The 20121-nt window shown below is 46.2% G+C and overlaps 1 protein-coding gene across 4 annotated transcripts in view; it reads left to right on the top strand.

Annotated features, from left to right (window-relative positions):
• Ncald (neurocalcin delta) overlaps nt 1-20121 on the top strand; it is a 268985-nt gene that overhangs the window by 239870 nt on the left and 8994 nt on the right. For all 4 annotated transcript variants that reach the window (XM_051159483.1, XM_051159485.1, XM_051159482.1 and 1 more), the window contains one exon: nt 8795-9191. In XM_051159483.1, coding sequence (XP_051015440.1) covers nt 8814-9191 — 378 coding nt within the window. In that variant the 5' untranslated portion in view covers nt 8795-8813. The remainder of the gene's footprint in view (nt 1-8794; nt 9192-20121) is intronic.

Raw genomic sequence — 20121 nt, 5'->3', positions numbered from 1 at the left:
AGCCGTGACCTGGCCATCAAGGACAGCCGCTGACGGGGGGAAGTCTCTGGCTCTGTATTTCCCGACCCTGCCTTCTCACCCTCCTTTGTTCGCTCCATCCCAGTGTCTGCAGTCTGAATGCGAGCAAGATGAGGGCCCAGTCTGCAGGCACACTGCCTCTGGAGACTGAAGGAGTCTTTGGCTGTAAGCTCTGTATACGAAATGGCTCCAGACTTCTAGGTACTCAGCTGCCCGTTTGCTATGACTGGGTGTGTAATAAACATCTTGGGATTACCATGTGCCCTGACTCAGCCCAGAACTCTGTTTCTGTATTTTTCCGTGTGTGTGTGTGTATGTGTGTGTGTGTGTGTGTGTGTGTTTTCTCTACCTTATGACCAGGGACTCTACGATCAAGCTGTGCCTGGATTCCAGGCACCTGTCCCTTTCACTGCTGTGACCACCCTGTTTCCAGCCATCACAGCCTGCGTCTGGATCACCGCAGGGCTACTGTGGCACTTTCTCGGAGCCACCGGTGGTAAACAGAGACTTTTATAAGCTGAAAGCTTAGGCCTTCAGCTGGACAGACTCCCAGCTACTGTCTAGACGTGACCAACTATTCTTGCCCTACCACCGCGCACGCAGTTACCTCTCTGCTCCACGCTGGTCGGTCTCTTCTCTTCCGTGTCCGTTCTGAATCCTTGCTTGCTGTCCTCTCCCAGTGTCCCTCTCTCCCGGAAGTTCCGCCCTCCACTTCCTGGTCCAGATATCGGTCATTAGCTTATTATCATAACCAATCAGCAGTAAGACAGCACTTGAACATCTTTTAGATTCCCTCCAGGCAAGCGAGGAAGGACGGACATTTATAAAATAGAAAACCTGGTGATGGGCCGTAGAAACGGCAGTGCCAATGTCCTGCTAGCACTTAGCTTTCTGCCTGTACAGAGTTAACAACCGAAAATACCGAGGCACACCTTCACACAATGGGACGGACAGTTACCCCAACACACTGGTCTCCCCCGGTTCCTCCCCCACCCTCACCCCCCCACCCCGCTTTAGCTTGTCTCAGCACAACAGCCACAGCTTCGGCCTGGTGGCCCCACCATTTCATTTCTCCCCCACTCATGCCCCCCACTTGGGCACATTCTAGGTCATGCTGTGGAGGTCCCGAGTTCAGAACAATTTTGCCAGCTGGTCTCATCCACCCACGGTGACCTCCTCACCGCTCTGCTCTGGCCCGTGGCCCTTTCTCAGCGAGGCCTTCTCTGGCTTCTTATTCAGACTTCTAATTCCTGGCACTGCCCACCCTTTCCTCTTTATCTTTTCTATGGCATGTGGGCACCCAACATTTTACTTGCTGTTCTTGTTTCCTTGCCGTTGACTGTAAACGCCATACAAAGATTTTTGCCTAAAGCTTTATGCCCTGATGGATCCACAGAATGTAGAATCCCGGGTCTCTCCCCACAGACACTTAGTACCTATTTGTGGCGTAGAGCATACAATAGAAGACTGTCTGCTCACTCTCTCACCCACTTCCTTCTAACTTTCTATCAAGCTGATAAAAATTTCTGCACATACTTTGTTCATAATAAGATACAGGGCAGAGTATAAAGCCAGTGGACAGCAGTCAAGCCTCACACTCTGGCTTCTCAGTGAGTGATCTCTGTGGCTTAGTTCATGTCAATTGGTCTCTCCGAGCTTTAATCTCTTTGCTAATAAGACGGAGAGAGCCTGCCTGCCCATCACAGAATGCTCATGCGCAGATTCAGCAGCGTAGTGCGGGAAGGACCATTGCATTAGGCTTTTCTTTTGCTAAAACAAAATATCTGGGGCTGTATTCACACAGAAACAACGTTTATTTACTTCATAGTTTTAGAGGTAGGGAGACCGTGATTGGGTGGGTCTGTCTGTTTGACCTCTGGTGAGGGCCTGCGGATCATATCACAACATGGTAGGAGCACATATGACAGAAAGAGAGGTCACGTCGCAAGATAGGAAAGCAAGTATCTGGGAAGGGGCTCTTTTGTGATAACCCGCTGTCCCAAGAACTAATCATGAGACTTATCCCCTCTTTCAAGGCAGCATTATATCATTTGTGATGGAAGAACCCCATAGCCTGCCTATCTCCTATAGGGCCTCACTTCTTTTTTTAAATTATTATTATTATAATTTATTCAGATTACATCTTGAGTGTTATCTCCTAGCTTGTATCTTCCCATTCCTACCCTCCCTCCCTCTTCCGCCCTATTTCCCTCCTCTAGACCTCTGACAGAAAGGGTCCTCCCCCCTCCCCACCATATGACCATAGCTTATCAGGTCTCATCCAGATAGCCTGCACCCCCCTTCCCCTGTGTGCCCCCAGGCCTCCCCACCAAGGGAAAGTGATCAAAACAGGGGGAGTAGAGTTCATGTCAGAGGCAGTCCCGGCTCTCTCCTCAACTGTGGAGAATGAGCTGTCCATTGGCTAGATCTGAACAGGGAGTCTAGGTTTGGGCCTCACTTCTTAGTGGCTCTTGCATTTCAGTACCACTGGGGGACCAAACTTGTAACACACCAGTCTTTGGGATCACTATGAAAAACATTCCTAACTCAATACTAAAACTTGATCATCATGTCAGTGAAATGTGAGCTTGCACTATTGAATTCATTTCACTTAGATGCACCCCCAAATTAAGTGATTTGCTCAACAATTAAACAGTAGAGCTAGCCTTTGAACCCAAGCACTTTCTTTAAAAAATAAAACAAAACAAAAAAAAACTTTAAAAACCCTTATTTAATTTCTGTGTGTATATGTGCATGTATGGAGGTGTCCATGGCAGATCTCCTAGGGACAGAGCTAAAGGCAATTGTGAGCCTCCCGGTATGGAACGTGGACAGTGGGAACTGAACTTGGGTCATCTGAAAGAGCAGTACACGCTATTTCTGGGTGAACCAGCTCTCCAGCATCTGCTTGTCCTCCCATTATGTTCAAAATCAATTCGTGACTGTGGGAATTGATGAAGAGGATTTGACCTGAGGTGAAACTTTGGCTTCTGCACTGATTTTTTTTTTCCCTGACTGGTAATTAATGCAGTATTTCTTCCCTGGTGTTATTCTCTGTGCCCTTCCCTCAATTGAGATAGGCACACAGTCTTGTTTTCCAAAAGATAAACCTTCAGGCCTTCCTCCTCTCTACACAGTGAAGGAAAGCCTATCACGGCTCTCTCAGGCTTTTGTTGTGTGTCCAGCCAAGCTAGCGCAGATGGCTTCATCAAGTCCAGACCCCAGTCCTCAGTCAAGCATTTGTTGACAGCTACAGAAATGAATACTGGACAAAGCTGCAAACACCCCGCTTCCCAAACAACCTAACTTGTGCTTGTTTCTTTGTTTGTGTTACGGTCTTTCTGTGCTAATGAGTTTGTGAATGTGCTTTAATTGGTGTTTACTGAAAAATAGCTGCACACAGATCAGTCTTGTGAGAGACTTAGCCAAAATGTTGAAGAAATCTGTTCCTTGTACAAAACAGCTAATACGTGAGAACTGCTCTGTCAAGGCTGGGAAGGACACTAAGTTGGTTTTAAAGAGATAGAGCACTGATCCTACAGGAAAAGAAACCATTCTTGGAACAGGTAGATTTAAATATTAGAACAGCAATCCCCCTCCTTCCTCCGGCACGGGATGATTTGCATATGGCAAACTGTAATGGCGGCGATCTGACTGGATACCCCACCAAAGAGCTGAAGTCCAAGAGCTCCTGAAAGGAGAGCTTGAAATCACTGGAAAACTTCATTGAGTGGTTTGGCTCTCTGCAAACCTATGCATTATGTATCAAGTTTTGTTTCTGAATTCTGGCCTCAGGCAAATTGCCAACCTAACAACCAAACGAGGGCTTTAACATTCCCATAAACCCCTCCCTGTCCTTGGGAGGATTTTCACTTCCAAAAGAGGGAAGTGAATGTTATTTGAGTGTTCGGTTTATATATTCAATCTTTTGTAAGTTAATTTATTTTTCAGTTTTTATTTTTATTTTTTGTATAAGTGGGCTTTGCTTGACTTCACATTCTCAGGGACCTCTGGATGAGGCCTCCTTGCAGCTATCATCGCTCATGCTAACAGAAGGAAAGTCCTTTTCCACCTACCCCTCAGAGGGAGTGCCGAAGCTCTGCACTGGAGCTCCCAGTGCTCTGCACAGTAGGGCAAGTCGTTAACAATAATTTATTGTGTGTCTCAAAATAGCTAAGAAGGAAGATAAATGCGTCTGAGATGAGGCATATGAATTAGCCCGACTTAATCAGCACACTGAGTATGCACCTATCAAAACATCACGTTGTAAGCCACATATGTACAACTGTTGTGTGTCAATTACAAAGAAAATAAAACTTGGGAAAGTCAAAACCAACCAATCAGGTGACTAATAAACATCGCTCTTATTTCCTGATCTATGGATTTTACAAATTAAATGTGAACACTGTGAGCCACAAATGCTGCCCTGTAGGGACTTCTTGAGTGAGGGACCCAGAAACAGTTCGGAACCTCAGAGGCCCCAAGACCGAGTTGTAACTCCAATCACCTGGTGGTTTCTAGTGTGACAAATAGCATTGGAAAGCCAGTATGCCTTCTGGCAGAGCCTCATCCACCAAGACTAGCCTGTGTGTCTGTCTAGTAATTAGCCATCTTTCTGTCTACCAGTGATGTTTTCCCCTCTTGTTCTTCTGGCCTTAGCTCACAGTCTGTCCTAGGGTCGGGGGGATGGGCCCTGGTGAAGCAAAGCCTGACTTCCCTTAAGATCTGCCTGCTGAGCAGACAGCAGCAAGACAGACAGATGTAAATGATGAATTTCCCAAAGTGGAAAGTCAGAGTCAGGATTAAAATTGAGCTGAAGAGAAGGGAGCCCTTCTGTGTGAAGGGGTGTATACCAACCACGAGTCCTACTTAGCGCTGACAGTCACCCCAAGTGGCCTAGAGCGATTGGAAGAGGAATTGCCTATATCAGATTAGCCCGTGGGTGTATCTTTGAAGGATGTCTTGGTTGCTAATTGGTGTAGGAGGCCCTAGACCACTGTGGGCGGCACCATTCTCTAAGCTGGTGGTTTGAGCCTTCATGAAAGCCAGCAAACAGCATTCCTTCATGGTTCCTGCCTAACATTCCTCCTTAAGTTCCTCCCCTGGTTTGCCTCAGTGATGGACTATCATCTGTGAACTGAACCAAATCCTTTCCTCCTCTAAGTTGATTTTTGTTAGAGAGTTTTATCATAATCACAGAAAGGAAACTAGGATACTACTCGATGGTCTAAAAGTCCGTGACTGAAGTCAGGCATTACCACCTCTAAGGAATGCCCTGTGGTAGCACCTCTGTCCCCTCATAGACCCCCCATACTCCCCACCCCACCACCTCGAGTGTCCCTCCGCCATGTGTCACCCCACTGCACTCACTCTTCTGACACCATGGGTCCCCCTGCTGCCAACACCACCCCTGTGACCTATGGCTGAGTGTGCTAAGGGAAAGGTCACCTCTTCCGCTTGGCATCCACGTCCCCAGAAGTCTGAGAACAGCTATGTCCCTGCCCCCACCAAAGGCATCGTCCTTCCTTTACCATGTTAAGAAACTAGTAGCACAAGAATGTGCCCCTCTGTTTTACAAGTCGAACCAGGGTTAGGGAGATAGCTCAGCAGCTGAGAGCACTTGCTGTACAATCAATGAGGTCCACAGTTCAGACCCAAGCATCTATGCAATCAGTGTGCATCCAGTGCAGAGCTGTAGCCCCAGCTCAGAGGGAGGTGGAGACAAGAGGATTGCTGGAACTTGCTGACCTGTTTCCTGCCAAGAAAACCTGGAACCCAGATCCAGGGAGAGACCCTTTCTCAAAGAAATAGGTGACAGGTTGCAGCAAAGAATGTGTGATGTCTTCATTTGGCCTCCATGTTATGCACACAGACACACATACTCAAACGTACATGTACACATTAGTGAATAAATCCTTTTTCATGGAAAAATATGAAAAGTACAAATACTCCTTAATTAATGATGGGAACAAATCCTGCTAAACACATGTAAGTTGTAATTTTGTGATTTGTGTTGAAAATGCACCGAATACATCTCACCTGCCCACCATCCCGCGCCATCCCACCATCCCGCCCCACTGTAGAGCAGAGCTGACTGTAGGCCAAGACTCCCCATAAGATCCCTCAAGGGAATATGGAGGATGTGAACAACTTGGTGACAGGTAGAAGAAGGTTTCTGAACACTGAAAATGAATTCAGCATCTGGAAAGGTGGCTCAGGGCTTCAAAATACTCACCGCTCTTACAGAGGATCCCAGTTCAGTTCCCAGCACCCACAAGTCAGTTCGTATCCATCCATAATTCAGCTTCCAGAGTCCAATACCCTCTTTGACCTCAGGCACCAAGCACACATGGGTGCACTGATAATACATTATGCCCGCAAAACTCTCAAGCATTTAAATAAATCTAAAAGTAAACTTTAATTAACTCAAAATCAAGCACATAATGAATCTGAAATGTTTCTGGTGGAGCTTGCTTGAGTTTCCTTATAGAACTCCTCTGTAGCGTTGGCTCCAAAGCCACAGTGTGCACACGTTGCACCACACACCACACAAGGTCCGCGAAGGCTGCCTGAAGCTGCTCAGCTCAGACTCAAGACTACTCTATGTTATGAGCTACAAGGTGTCTGCTCTGTATGCAAAGGCTTTCGCTCTGGTGAAAACAGAATAGTTTAATCACAGGAAACTGTCACCCTCTGTCATCCTTCCTTATATTGGTCTGGAATCAGTGTAGCTCTGGACTAGATTGTGTAAGAAAAGCAAACACAGCAATTCTATTAGGCAGTTCTGCTGTTGCTTTTAACACATGAGAAGTGTATATGTTTATAAAAGATTCATTTTAAAATAATTTCTGAGCCAGGCACAGTGGCACACACTTTGAATCCCAGCACTCAGGAGGCAGAGGCAGGCAGATCTCTGTGAGTTTGAGGCCAGCTTGGTCTACAAAGTGAGTCCAGGACAGCTAAGACTACACAGAGAAACGCTGTCTCAAAAACAAAACAAAACAACAACAACAAAAAAAAGCAAAAACAAACACACACACACACACAAACAAAAAACAAAACAAAACACACACACAAAACATTCAAACAGAAACCTAATTTCTGGGGTTTATTGTCAGCAAATAAAATTTCCTTGAGCAAGTCACAAGTAGGAGGCCTTCCGAAGACTGTCTGCGCCTCTCTGTGGTTGTGCAGTCCACAGGGCTGAGGCTCAGCTGCTGCCTTGCATCTGTAAGAGGACAGAAGCCAATGTCACCGGCCTAGACACTGACCCAGATGCAGTGCCTGTTGGGTGTATTTCACTTCTGTACCACTGTCAAGTTGAAGACATAGTTAGTCTGGGAACTCTCTATTAATAACATATTTAAATAAATCCACACACACAGTCTGGACGGACACACACTGAAATGCTAGCTGCACTTATTTCAATGGTTAGGATCAGGAAGATGCTAGTATTTTCTACATGAGTCAGTGCAGTATTTTATCGTTTGCTTGTGGACATGAGCTACCATTAGGATAAGAACATACAAGGTTATATGCAATTTAAAAGAGTGAACTTTGACCTGTTTCCTAAGCCATAATCATAGAACATGAACAGCTTTCTGAAAGGTCATTTACCATCTAAACCTAACTCAGGGATCCCCTCTGTTTCTTACTGAGTGGCTGGGTGGGTGGAGGGCACGGTGTTTCCACTTTCCTTCTTTCTTCACTTAGGGTGTCCAGTTACATGAGGCACACTTCATGTGGAAACAAAGTGGCAATAAGGCATGCTAAGACCTCTCTCTCTCTCTCTCTCTCTCTCTCTCTCTCTCTCTCTCTCTCTCTCTCTCTCTCTCTCTCCTATTCCTTTAGTTCTACTTACAGGATTTGAAATTAGACCTTTAGTTTTCTTTTTTTTTTTAATCTGTTCAAAAATTTTTTATTAATTTATGCTTGTTACATCTCAATGGTTATCCCATCCCTTGTATCCTCCCATTCTTCCCTCCCTCCCATTTTCCCATTATTCCCCTCCCCTATGACTGTTCCTGAGGGGGATTACCTCCCCCTGTATATGCTCATAGGGTATCAAGTCTCTTCTTGGTAACCTGCTGTCCTTCCTCTGAGTGCCACCAGGTCTCCCCCTCCAGGGGACATGGTCAAATGTGAGGCACCAGAGTCATATCCCACTCTCCACTCAACTGTGGAGAATGTTCTGACCATTGGCTAGATCTGGGTAGGGGTTTAAAGTTTACCGCCTGTATTGTCCTTGGCTGGTGCCTTAGTTTGAGCGGGACCCCTGGGCCCAAATCTGCCTATCATAATGTTCTACTTGTAGGTTTCTAGGACCCTCTGGATAAGACCTTTAGTTTTCTTAAAGCTACACTTGGTCTCTTGGAAATTGATAAGCCAAGAACAAATCACCTGCTTTCCTTCCATCTGTCTTCTATTTGATCATCCATTTGTCCACCTGACTGTCCATCCATCCATCCATCCATCTGTCCATCCACCCATCCACCCATCCACCCATCCACCCATCCATCCACCCATCCATCCATCCATCCATCCATCCACCCATCCATCCATCCGTCAATCCAGCTCTTGTTTTTCTGGTTGGTTCTGGTTAGCAACATGGACTTTACGCATCTTTGACTGGCCTGGTTTTCCATCATTTTGTTTAGCTATTGGGGCTGGTATAGTTTGTTCGAGGTTCCCTCTTCCCAAGAACCATTACCGGATGAACACGTGACCCTAAAGCGCAACTCTTGAAAGACATGCTATGCTTTCTTCCTCTCTGCAGTTGAACCTTTGCCACCAGAATGGGGAAACAGAACAGCAAGCTGCGCCCCGAGGTCATGCAGGACTTACTGGAAAGCACAGACTTCACGGAGCATGAGATCCAGGAATGGTACAAAGGCTTCCTGAGAGACTGCCCCAGCGGGCACTTATCAATGGAGGAGTTTAAGAAAATCTATGGGAACTTTTTCCCTTATGGCGATGCCTCCAAGTTTGCAGAGCACGTCTTCCGCACCTTCGATGCAAACGGAGATGGGACGATAGACTTTAGAGAGTTCATCATAGCCCTGAGCGTCACATCGAGGGGCAAGCTGGAACAGAAGCTGAAGTGGGCCTTCAGCATGTACGACCTGGATGGTAATGGCTACATCAGCAAGGCAGAAATGCTGGAGATCGTACAGGTAGGAATCCTGCCCTGAGAAAGAGAGAGGCTCGTGTTACAAGGCCCAGAAGGCACCCGGGAGGACATAGGACTGAGTGTGTGATCTGCCATGTTACTGGGCCACTTAATTTGGCCTATTTGGTGCTTTTTTAAAAACTAAGTTTGAATTTGCGTGCACAGAAATTGCGTAAGCATCTACATTGGCTGGAATCTCTTGAAAACTCAGGAGCCCCAGCTCTATTGCCTGCACAGTCTGCCTGTTAGCCGTTACCTGTGCTTTGGGGTAACTCCGACAGGGCTCTCCTGTTGGCCATCCTTGTTACAGTCTTCCCATTGGGCAATAGAACAACCTGCTCAGACATGGCGCCTTCTGAAGCTGTGTTAGTAATGAGGCCTTGCCTTGGGTGCCCACATGCATTTTTCAGGGACTGTTCCTGTAGCTTTGGTCAACAGTCCACACAAGCAGTGTCTTTACACAAGTAAAATGAAACTGCCTGTCATGGGGTTGTTTTAAGATTAGACACAACTCTCCCTATTAAATTCTGTCTTAGTCACTATTTGGTTGCTGTGAAGCGATGCCGTGACCAAAGCAACTCTTATAGAAGAAAGTATTTAATTGGGGGCTTGCTTACAGTTTTGGAAGGTCAGTCCATGACCATCATGGTAGGAAATGGACAGGCATATGTAGCACTAGGGCAGTAGCTAAGCGTTTTACACTCTGACTGATAGGCAGCAGGCAGAAAAAGGGAGGAAGGGAGGAGGGGAGGGAGGGAGGGAGGGAGGGAAGGGAGGGAAAAAGAGAGAGACAGAGATAGAGACAGAGAGACAGAGACAGAGACAGAGAAACTGGACGTGATATGGGCTTTTGAACTCTCAGAGCCTACCCAAGTGACACAGCCACTCCAACAAGACCACACCTCCTAAACCTTTCTAAACAGCTCCACTGACTGTGGACCAAGATTTCCAGCATATGAACCCACGGGTGCCATTCTATTTAAACCACCACAAATGCCTACCCCAGCACCAACCACATAGTAAAGATCATCGTCATTAATTTATAGCTTTGTAGACTCTTGAACAAACGCATGGTCTGGACTTGAAGCTCTGTCCCATCCAGGATGCAAGTACAGAGAGAGCTTCGTTGTTTTACTAAGAGAAACTGTGCCTGGCCTCCCTGAACCACTCATTTCGAGTACATTCAGTGACGCGAATGGGAGAAAGTGATTTTGGTAGGCTACCGGCCATGGCAGCTTGCTTAGCAGTCGGTAGGACCCAGAGATGATCCTCAGGAGATAAATTCAGTACTCAGGAGATGTTAAGAGAACATCAGCTGCAGGCATTACTAAGAACTAAATGGGTGACAGAGCCAGCAGGAGCCGGCTGCCATCCACAGTCTAGGCAGGTCTGAGAAGCTCAGTAGAGAAGCATCTGGCGGCAGATGGGCTCACAGCTCGGAGGTCAAGTCCATCCCAGCAGATGTCCTATTGAGAGAGAGAGAGAGAGCTGCTGCCATGAGGAAGTGGTGCGGTGCTGGATGGGGACAAGGAGATGAAAGAACTCAGCCGCTGGTAGGAATGGGGTTAGGTGGAGGGCAGCTAGCTTGCAGAGAACCTCAGGGACCATGACAGTGGAAACTGGACAGAGCTGAAAAAACTACTGTAGAGCTGTGACTGAACCTTTCAGGAGGATGGAGGGAGGAGCCTGCATGGCACAGAACAAGCATTGGGAAGATGCAAGAGCAGGGGTCTCATGTGGCACAGCCTTACCCAGAAATAGCTCTGAGCTCTGCCAAGCACTTCTCTTTTCTGAATGGCCACCAGTCACTGTCCCTTCCACCGGAGGGCGGTGACATGAAAAGGCTACGTCAAAATAATCACTTGGTGATGCAGATCTTAAGCAGAAATAAAGGGCTATCTCCCTTCCCCTGCAAAGGGAGACATCTAATGTAAAAATGGGCAGATAAAGGGGTGGTCTTGAGAAATAGGTCAGTGGTTAAAAATACTGACTGCTCTTCCAGAGGACCTGGGTTCAATTCCCAGCACCCACATGGCAGCTCACAACTGTCTGTAGCTCCAGTCACAGGAGATACAGTGTCCTCTCCTGGCCTCTAGAAGGCACTGCAAGCACAGGACAAACATGCAGGCAAAAATACCCATACGCATACAATAAAATAAAGGTATTAAGAGAAAATTATCCATTATCCCATCCTACCCACAAATCTTTTTTTAATTTTTAAAAAATTTTCTTTGTGGGTAGGATAATTTCTTAAATGATGTATTTCTTGATAATTTTTAAATGACATATTTCCTGGTCCTCTTACCATGCATTAAAAGTATCCAACTAATTTCGTAAAGTATATGTAATTTTCTATTTTTCCACTTTCATCTAGCATAGTAACACAAGCATCTCTGTTTATGGTTTTTTTTTTTTTTTTTTTTTTTTTGGTTTTTCGAGACAGGGTTTCTCTGTGTAGCCTTGGCCATCCTGGACTCACTTTGTAGACCAGGCTGGCCTCGAACTCACAGCGATCCGCCTGCCTCTGCCTCCCGAGTGCTGGGATTAAAGGCGTGCGCCACCACGTCCGGCACATCTCTGTTTATAAAGATGTCTTATAAAATGTTTAATAAAAATAGTCAATGGTTGCATAACAGTCCTACAGTTTATTAAAATTACTGAATTTTCTGCTGTTAGAAATTTAGGCTACTTCTAGTTTTAATTATTAGACAAAATGGCATATCTTTTTCAAATAAATCAATAAAATTTTTTGGGGGGGGATTTTTTTTTTATATTTCTAGGGAATAGAATTCCAGTAACCAGGTCAATGTGCTTGAGTATTTCTAAGATCTCTCGGTACGTCCTGTCAAAGTATTTTTCCTAATGCTCCCACAAGCATATGTACGAATCTCCATGTCGTTTACATCATAGAAATTCTTTATCTTTGCGAGTTTAACAAAAAGTAAAATTTCAAGGTTATCCACTGTGTTCTATTTCTGTAACTATAGCTAGCGCCTCACACAATCGCCTTCCGAGGAAAGTCACTTTGTTTTGACTTAACAGCTTTGGAGGTTTCAGTCAGATCCATGGGTCAGGGCCTGTGGTAAGGGTTGGGAGCATGAAGTAGAGAAAAACCATTCACCTCATGGCCAGAAAGCAACAGAAAGAGGAAGCGACTGAGGTCCCACAGTTTCCTTGAGGACTTACTGTCACCCCAATCACTGGGAGTCGCCCCCAACAGGCCCTGTCTCTTATTGGTGGTCTACCACCTCTCTGTAGTGCTACTACTCAGGAGCAACGCTTTAGACACAGAGCTTCTGGAACATGTGACATCAGTTGTGGCTTTCGTATTAATTAGGCTTTCTGGGTGTTGTGTTTTATGATTCCATCCTGAGAACAGAACAAGGGGCTTCGTGAGCATGTGGCAAACACTTTCAGTTAGCTACACCTTGGCCTTTTGTTTTAAATATGAAATATGCGCCACAACAGATATGATATGGAGACATTTATTATATAAGCATGGGAGGGATACCCCAGAGAGGAAGAGGAAGGGAGAGAGAGACAGGGAGGGAGGGAGAGAGAGACAGAGACAGAGACAAAGAGAGGGAGAGGGAGAGAGAAAAAGAAACAAGAAAAGCAAGTGAGGAAAACGATTTAAGAGAGATGAAGAGAGGTAGGAGAGAGGCATGAGGTGGATTTGTTCTTTTATATAATTCTGGGCAGGGGCACGCCTAGTGGCAGGCAGGTGATGACATCATAGGTTGCTAGGCAGACTGGGGCAAGTATGCTAACCCTTTGCTGTATTCAGAGGGCCAGACTCCACCCTTGGAAGAGTGCAAAGAGCTGTTCTTCCTAACAGGAATCTGAAATAGAAATGCCCACAATCCACAGTGTTACCCCTAACATTTTTTGCCTGACTTTCCTGGTGGGTTTTGTGCCAAGGCTGAAGGAACCATCAAAGGACATAAGCTTAGAGCAATGGAGACTCAGCTATGTGCTCATCTGCTGACCAAAGCTCAGCAAGGACCCTGGCAAGGGCAACAGTGTTCAGCAAGGGCCCAGTGTCCCCCTTGCCTTGGAATGTGGTTTGGAAGGGAAAGTGGGAAACTTGCAGGGATGTGCAGAAGATGACAGAGAGCCTTCCACCATGGTCAGTGCAGAACACAAAGCACGTTCCTCACTGTAAAGTATCCAGACTGCTCACAGGCTCTCATAAGTGTCCAAATCTGAACTTCAGATGTGCCTATGTGACCTTGAAGTTCCTAAGAAGCCTACCAATGGAAGACTCAAAACCCATCAAATGTTATACATCCCCATACTCTTAATGGCTAATATTCATAAGTGCAAATACCTCAGACACCCTGAAGTGACTTCAGATCATCAAAGAGATTAAATTAAATTTCAAACCATTTTTATACCAAGCGCTACTTTACAGGCTGACAATTCACATATTCCATCTCATTCTTATGTTAATTCCTATTTTCAATTAGCAGGGATGAATTGGAATTCAGTATAGGATCTCACTGAGCTCCGTGCTCTTTTTTTTTTTTTTTTTTTTTTTTTTTAATCGTTTGTTTCCTTCCTTTTTGAAAGCCTGTGCTCCCTGTCACTGTCACAGAAGGCCCTTTTAGGGCTCTTCTTGTCTTTGTCCTGGCTGGTCTGTGCCATTTAGGAAAACATTTATTTACTTTATAGCAGTTGCTTGTCTGCTGAGTTCCAGTGGTGAGTGTGTGTAAGCAGCTGCCAGGAAGCAGTGAAGTGGGGCCTGGGTGGCCATTGCTGGGAGCACCATAAACAAACCACTGGTCTCACTGCTAAAGGAGCATCAACAACTAAAGAGCAGCCCCTGAATGCAGCTCCCCAGCTGGGGCCCCATCCCTCCAAGGCTCAAAAGCTCAAGCCATTTAATGGGGGTTGGGGTGCAAAATTATGACCATTTACCTACAAACAGCTAACAGTTGGTCGAGGGTAGGCCAGGATGAAAGTGAGTCTCTGACTAGGCTTTGCATAAAGATGGTGGGATGCTGTTCCGAGATCGCCCACTTGCTGTACTTAGGTATTTCCTGTGACTTAGCTTTGCTCGGTACAGAACAGCATTTGTGACCAAGAAGAGCTAGGATTCGTTTGTATTTCCTGTTTTGATTGGTAGGAAAGGCTAGAATTTACCACACTGCTATGGATTCTGTGTAGTGCCGAAGCTGGCTGAGTTAGTCTCTATGGCTGCTACAAGCCCACAAATTGTCATCTTATAGTTCTGAAAGTCTGGACTAAAATGAACATGTCCTCAGAGCTGCAGCCCCTTCTGCGGCCATTTGGAGAAAAGACTCCTTATCTTTCCCAGTTTCTGGGAGCCACTTGCTTTTCCAGGCTCGTGTTCCTGCTCAATTGCCTCCTCGGTCAGCGGCAGTGCCCCCGGGGACCGCTGCTGTCCTTCCCTCTCCCGCTCACGCATTCATTCATGCAGTTATGAATATCAAGCCTCAGTCCCTCGTGCTTTTGCTGGGGCCATGTGTGGAATCTAGGTGCACCCTCCCGTCTCCATCCCTGTGACTAATTCATCCCATTTTGTGACATCTCTTTCCTGGGTCAGATAAGACAGCGCCAGGTTCCAAGCATTAGGATGTGGACACACACAGAGGAGCATTACTCAGTCTACAGAGTAGAGGTGTGGCTCTTGTTAAAGAAAACTATTTATTTTCACTATTTTCGATGTGCCATCATCTGGATGAACAAGTCAAACCATCTGGGAGTTTGGTGTAGAGCCCTAAATAAACATTTTTCTTCTTTTACATTTAGGCGTCTGATTTCCCTTAAGTGACAAATTAAAAATCATGATTTAGGCTGGGTTTTATTATGGTGCTGAAGCACTTGACAACTGTGTCCTTTCCCCCCTCACCCCCCCCTCACCCCCCCCCCCCCCCCCCCACCCCCCCCCCCCCCCCCGCCATACACTAGATTCTCTTCTCTCACTTTATGAGGAAGGAGAATATTTTCTGCCCTTGTAGTTCCAACCTCTGCCCTGCAGGGGGCAGCCTGAATGCCCACACACCCTCCGTGGCACAGATTGAGTGTAAGGAAAGGCATCACCAGTTCTCCCATAGGTGCCTAGAACTTGGAGCTGTGGGAGACAGGAGCAACTCTTGGGGGACGGGAACACAGTGTGACAGCAGGACTGTCCGTGGTTAGATGTACAGGTGTCAGACTGCATCAGCCTTACACCTGACTGTGAAAGACAAACATAGGCTGCAGCCACCTTCCCCCAAAGCAAAGATGAAGAGGCATCTTGAGTAAAGCAGGCCAATGTCACCTTCCTTTTTTTTTTTTTTTTTTTTTTTAAGATTTATTTATTTATTAAGTATAAAGTGTTTTGCCTGTATGTGTGCCTGCATGCCAGAAGAGGGCACCAGATATCAGTATAGATGGTTGTGAGCCACCATGTGGTTGCTGGGAATTGAACTCAGGACCTTTGGAAGAACAGGCACTGTTCTTAACCTCTGAGCCATCTCTCCAGCCCATCATCTTCTTTTATATATATATATTTTATTAATTTATTCATATTACATCTCAATTGTTATCCCATCCCTTGTATCCTCCCATTCCTCCCTCCCTCCCATTTTCCTCTTACTCCCCTCCCCTATGACTGTGACTGAGGGGGACCTCCTCCCCCTGTATATGCTCATAGGGTATCAAGTCTCTTCTTGGTAGCCTGCTATCCTTCCTCTGAGTGCCAACAGGCCTCCCCTTCCAGGGTACGTGGTCAAATATGGGGCACCAGAGTTCATGTGAAAGTCAGACCCCACTCTCCACTCAACTGTGGAGAATGTCCTGTCCATTGGCTGGATCTGGGTAGGGGTTTGAAGTTTACTGCATGTATTGTCTTTGGCTGGTGCCATGGTTTAAGCACCTGGGCCCAAATCTGCCCATCATAATGTTCTTCCGTCATCTTCTTTTTAAAACTGCAATCTCCCTACTCTCCTTTCCCATCTATTATTGGCCCCTTGCAGGTTCCTTAAGAAAAAAATATTGACCAGGAATTTACTTTTGTAATTAGACAGTGGAGTGAACAAACCATCTAGTTTCTTCTGGAGTGGGTGCAGTATGTTTTTATCTATCAAACGTTTTCTCTGTTGGCTTTTTATCAGCTTTGGAATATTTTTAGTAATTATGCTTTTGAGTCTCTTTCCCCCCTCCTTCAGTCTCTAACTATGGACATACTACACACAACCCAGTAGGGTGCTGCATTGCAGATGTTAAGTTTTCTCCCTTTGATCTTGGGTAACGCCTCATGTCTATATCAGTACTCCGATTTGCCGTCAGTCCCATTTTGTGTATTTTCCACTTCAAACATTGTAGCCTTCACTGCTAGAAATTCAAGTTGGGTTCTTCTTAATGTCTTCCCCTGTCTAGTTTGGGGGGCATAATGGAGCACAGTTTTTGGTATGGGTTTCTGCAGCTTTCTGCTAATTGTAATAGCTAGGTCAGTTCTAGGCCACTGGATGGAATTTTCTCCTCCCTTCTGTGTGGAGTGATACTGTTTCCCTGCATGACTGCTAATTTTTTTATTGGGCACCAGACATTGTGAATTTTACACTGTTGAGAGCTGGGTATTTTTAAAATATAACTATACATATGTCTTGTTCTAAAACGTAGTTAAGTTGCTTGGAAACAGCTTGAACTTTGCAGATCTTGCTTTTAAAATCTGATAGGTGACGCAGAGCAGAGATCATCAGTTGCTGGGAATTGAACTCAGAATCTCTGGAAGAGCAGCCAGTGCTCTTAACCACTAGGTCGTCTCTCCACCCCTGCTGGGGTTTTTTTGTTTGTTTTGTTTTGTTTTGTTTTGTTTTGTTTTTAAAGTAGACACTCACATACCTCATAATGGTGTTTGTAACCTTGCCTAAGACACTATTCCTGATTGGCTGATTAAAAGGCCTAAACCTGGGCAGGGCAGAATGGGGTAGGTGTGGCTAAAGTTCACAGGCTTGCACAAGAGGGAAGGATCTTGGGAGGAAGCAGACAGCTACCAGAGGAGGAGAAAGAGGAGGCTCACCATAGGATAGGAAAGAGCCCTGTGGACAAGACTAGGAACTCTGAAGTTCCATGTGGAGAGAAATGGCCCAGATGAACGACATTAGCAAGTTTGGGATTGTAGAAGGTGGATAGCCACATAGAAACTATTAGAAGCAGATGGCATGGGATGGAGGCTGGGAGATAATGGAAGGTAGTTTATGAGTTAATATCTGCCATGGCCCAGGTAAAATAAGACTATTCTAAAATATATCAGGTGTCTGTGTCTTTGTTGATGTGAGCATGGATTAGATAATACCACCGTAATAATTATAAGCCTAATAATAAACATTTATTAGGCCATACTTTTAAACTAACAGCGACAGGGTGCTAATTTTACCAGTGCTTTGTAACAGAAGGATTGGTCAAACCAGTTTGGGAATTGCTGGGTTCAAAAGGATCAGTGGGTATCTTCAGTGCAGAAATCCTCAGGCCTTTTAACATGTGTGCTGTGACATTGAAACATGTCCCCCCAAACCCCCCTACCCCCGTTCTGGTGACTGCTGGTCTTAGGACATCTTGAAAGACACATTTCTTTTTTTCTTTTTTTTTTTTTTTTTTTTTTTTTTTTTTTTTTGGTTTTTCGAGACAGGGTTTCTCTGTGTAGCCTTGGCCATCCTGGACTCACTTTGTAGACCAGGCTGGCCTCGAACTCACAGCGATCCGCCTGCCTCTGCCTCCCGAGTGCTGGGATTAAAGGCGTGCATCACCATGCCCGGCTGAAAGACACATTTCTTAACAAGAATTTTAGGGGCCAGGTGGTAGTGGCTCACACCTTTAATCCCAGTACTGGGAGGCAGAAGCAGGCAGATCTCTGAGTCTGAGGCCAGACTGGTTTATAGAGGGAGTTCTAGGACAGCCAGGGCTCCACAGAGAAACCCTATCTTGGGAGGGGAAAAAGGCCTTAGGGAAAAGCACAGTACCCTCGGTGTTTGTCCCGCCTGTGTGCATTGCTTTAGTTTCCAGACACTTTCTGTAGGTCCTCTATTGTCCATGACCCTTAAGATGATGAAAAGGCTTTGGGCTGGCCTTTTAAATAGTAAGCATGGTGTGGGACGCACAAGTCAGTGCAGGCTTATAAAGGAAAAAATATGGAAAGTGGATTCAGACCCTACTTTGAGCAGGAAAAACTTACAGGCTATTTTTTTTCCCTAAGTAGAAACCTTCATGAAATATGGTATAAGAATGAGATGTCTTGATTGAAAAGGGAGTAAGCGGGGCTGAGGAAAGGACTGACTGGTGAAGAGCGCACAGGGCTCCTCTTCAGAGGATGGAGGTGGAGTCCCAGCCCTCACATGCGAACCCACACCCCAGTCTCTGACTCTAGCTCCAAGGTCTCTGACGCCCTCTTCTGGCCCCATGCTCACCAGGCAAACACTCATACACATTAAAAAATGCTTTAAATAATAAAGTAAAAGAGAGGATGGGAGTGCTGTTCTCTTGTCAGTAACGGTACCCAAATACCTCAGCAGGACACCATGAAGGTCAGTGGTTTAGTTTGCCTTTCTGACTGGACATGAGATATGATTTGGATCATTCCAGACTTGTAGACACTGACTGTGTTTTTAAAATAGTTCCAAAAAAGATTTCCATGGTCTCTTGCCCTGGTGTATAAATCTTTCTAAGCAGGGTGCTATTTCTTATCTATAACCCTCAGTCAGCTCAGCTTGACTTCTTTGGCCTTAGTCTGCTGTCAGAGAGCCCTGAATGTCTGCTTTTCTGCAGGAAGATCCTACATTTTCTGGTGAAAAGAGTCACTTTGGTTTCCTTCAGAGAAAATTCCTTGACTCTTAAAATTGTGCCCAGCCTCGGTAGGTGTGCCACCCTGTCAATCTGAAGGGGTTGTTCCTTCAGGAAGAAAGGAAGGAGGGATGGAGGGAGAGAGGAAGGGAGGCAGGACCACAAAGGAAAGGGAAAGGCTGCCCTGAGCCTAGCAGCTAAGCTTCTGAGTGTCCTAAAACTCCACATTTACCAAGGGACAAGGACAGGACCCGTCTAGCCTAACTAAAAACAGGCCACCTCTGCCAGGCCCCTTACTGACACCGCTAAAAATAAGATGGGGACGCAGCTTGGTTCCTCCACGGCTTAATCCTATTAAGTTTGGGGGAAATGGTGCTAATAAAAGACACAGCTGGCCTCAGAGCACTGTCTGAGGCTGTGTTGTTTCTCTCTAGGCTTTAGAGCCCTAGACTGAAGTGCAACAGTCGTCAGCTTTGCCTGTTCCTCCTCTGGGAATGGAGAGAAGAGCATCCTCCCTCAAGGGTGGTGGGCTTGTAAGGTGGACACCACTGGGACCCAAAGCCACCCCCACCTGTGCATTGCTGTGGTGCCTAGCACACTAGAAACCTGGCTTGAGGAACAATACACTAATCCTATTGGCTAATTGATGCACGAAGGACAAATCCAATCTCATCGCCCTAACAAAGCCTCTTAAGGGAAGCCTCGCCTTCCTGAGTCCACACATCCCATCCGTGTGCCCAGTTTGCAGCTGCTGGTTAGGCGTGGTCTTGGGGGGCTTCTGCAGTTCTGTTCCTGTTGGGCTGCTGGTGTGGGAGGGAGCGGTCTGCAAGTTGGCCCCATTTCTCTGAGGCAGTTCCACTCCTTTGTCCTAACAACCGGGGCGCAGGTCTCCTCTCCTCTCATCGGGCATTTGCTTCATCGGGCACGCCTCCGCTCAAGCGGAAGTGTTAATGGACTGACCTCTGTACTGCTACTGCTGGCTGCCGTTAAAGTCTCAAGAAGCGGAATTTTATTTAGCCCCAGCCTTCCAGGCTCAGAGGTCTCAGAGGCTCAGTGGGTTTCCAAGGAATCGCCAGGGGGCTGAGAAGAACGGAGGTGGAGCTTTCATGACAACTCCTAAGGCGTTGCTGGGGTGCCTGTGCCCAGGG

The sequence above is a fragment of the Acomys russatus genome, chromosome 17 (assembly GCF_903995435.1).
Source record: "Acomys russatus chromosome 17, mAcoRus1.1, whole genome shotgun sequence".
NCBI classification, from domain to species: Eukaryota; Metazoa; Chordata; class Mammalia; order Rodentia; family Muridae; genus Acomys; species Acomys russatus.
Note: the sequence above shows the minus strand (reverse complement) of the source record. Positions and strands in the feature narration are given on the sequence as shown.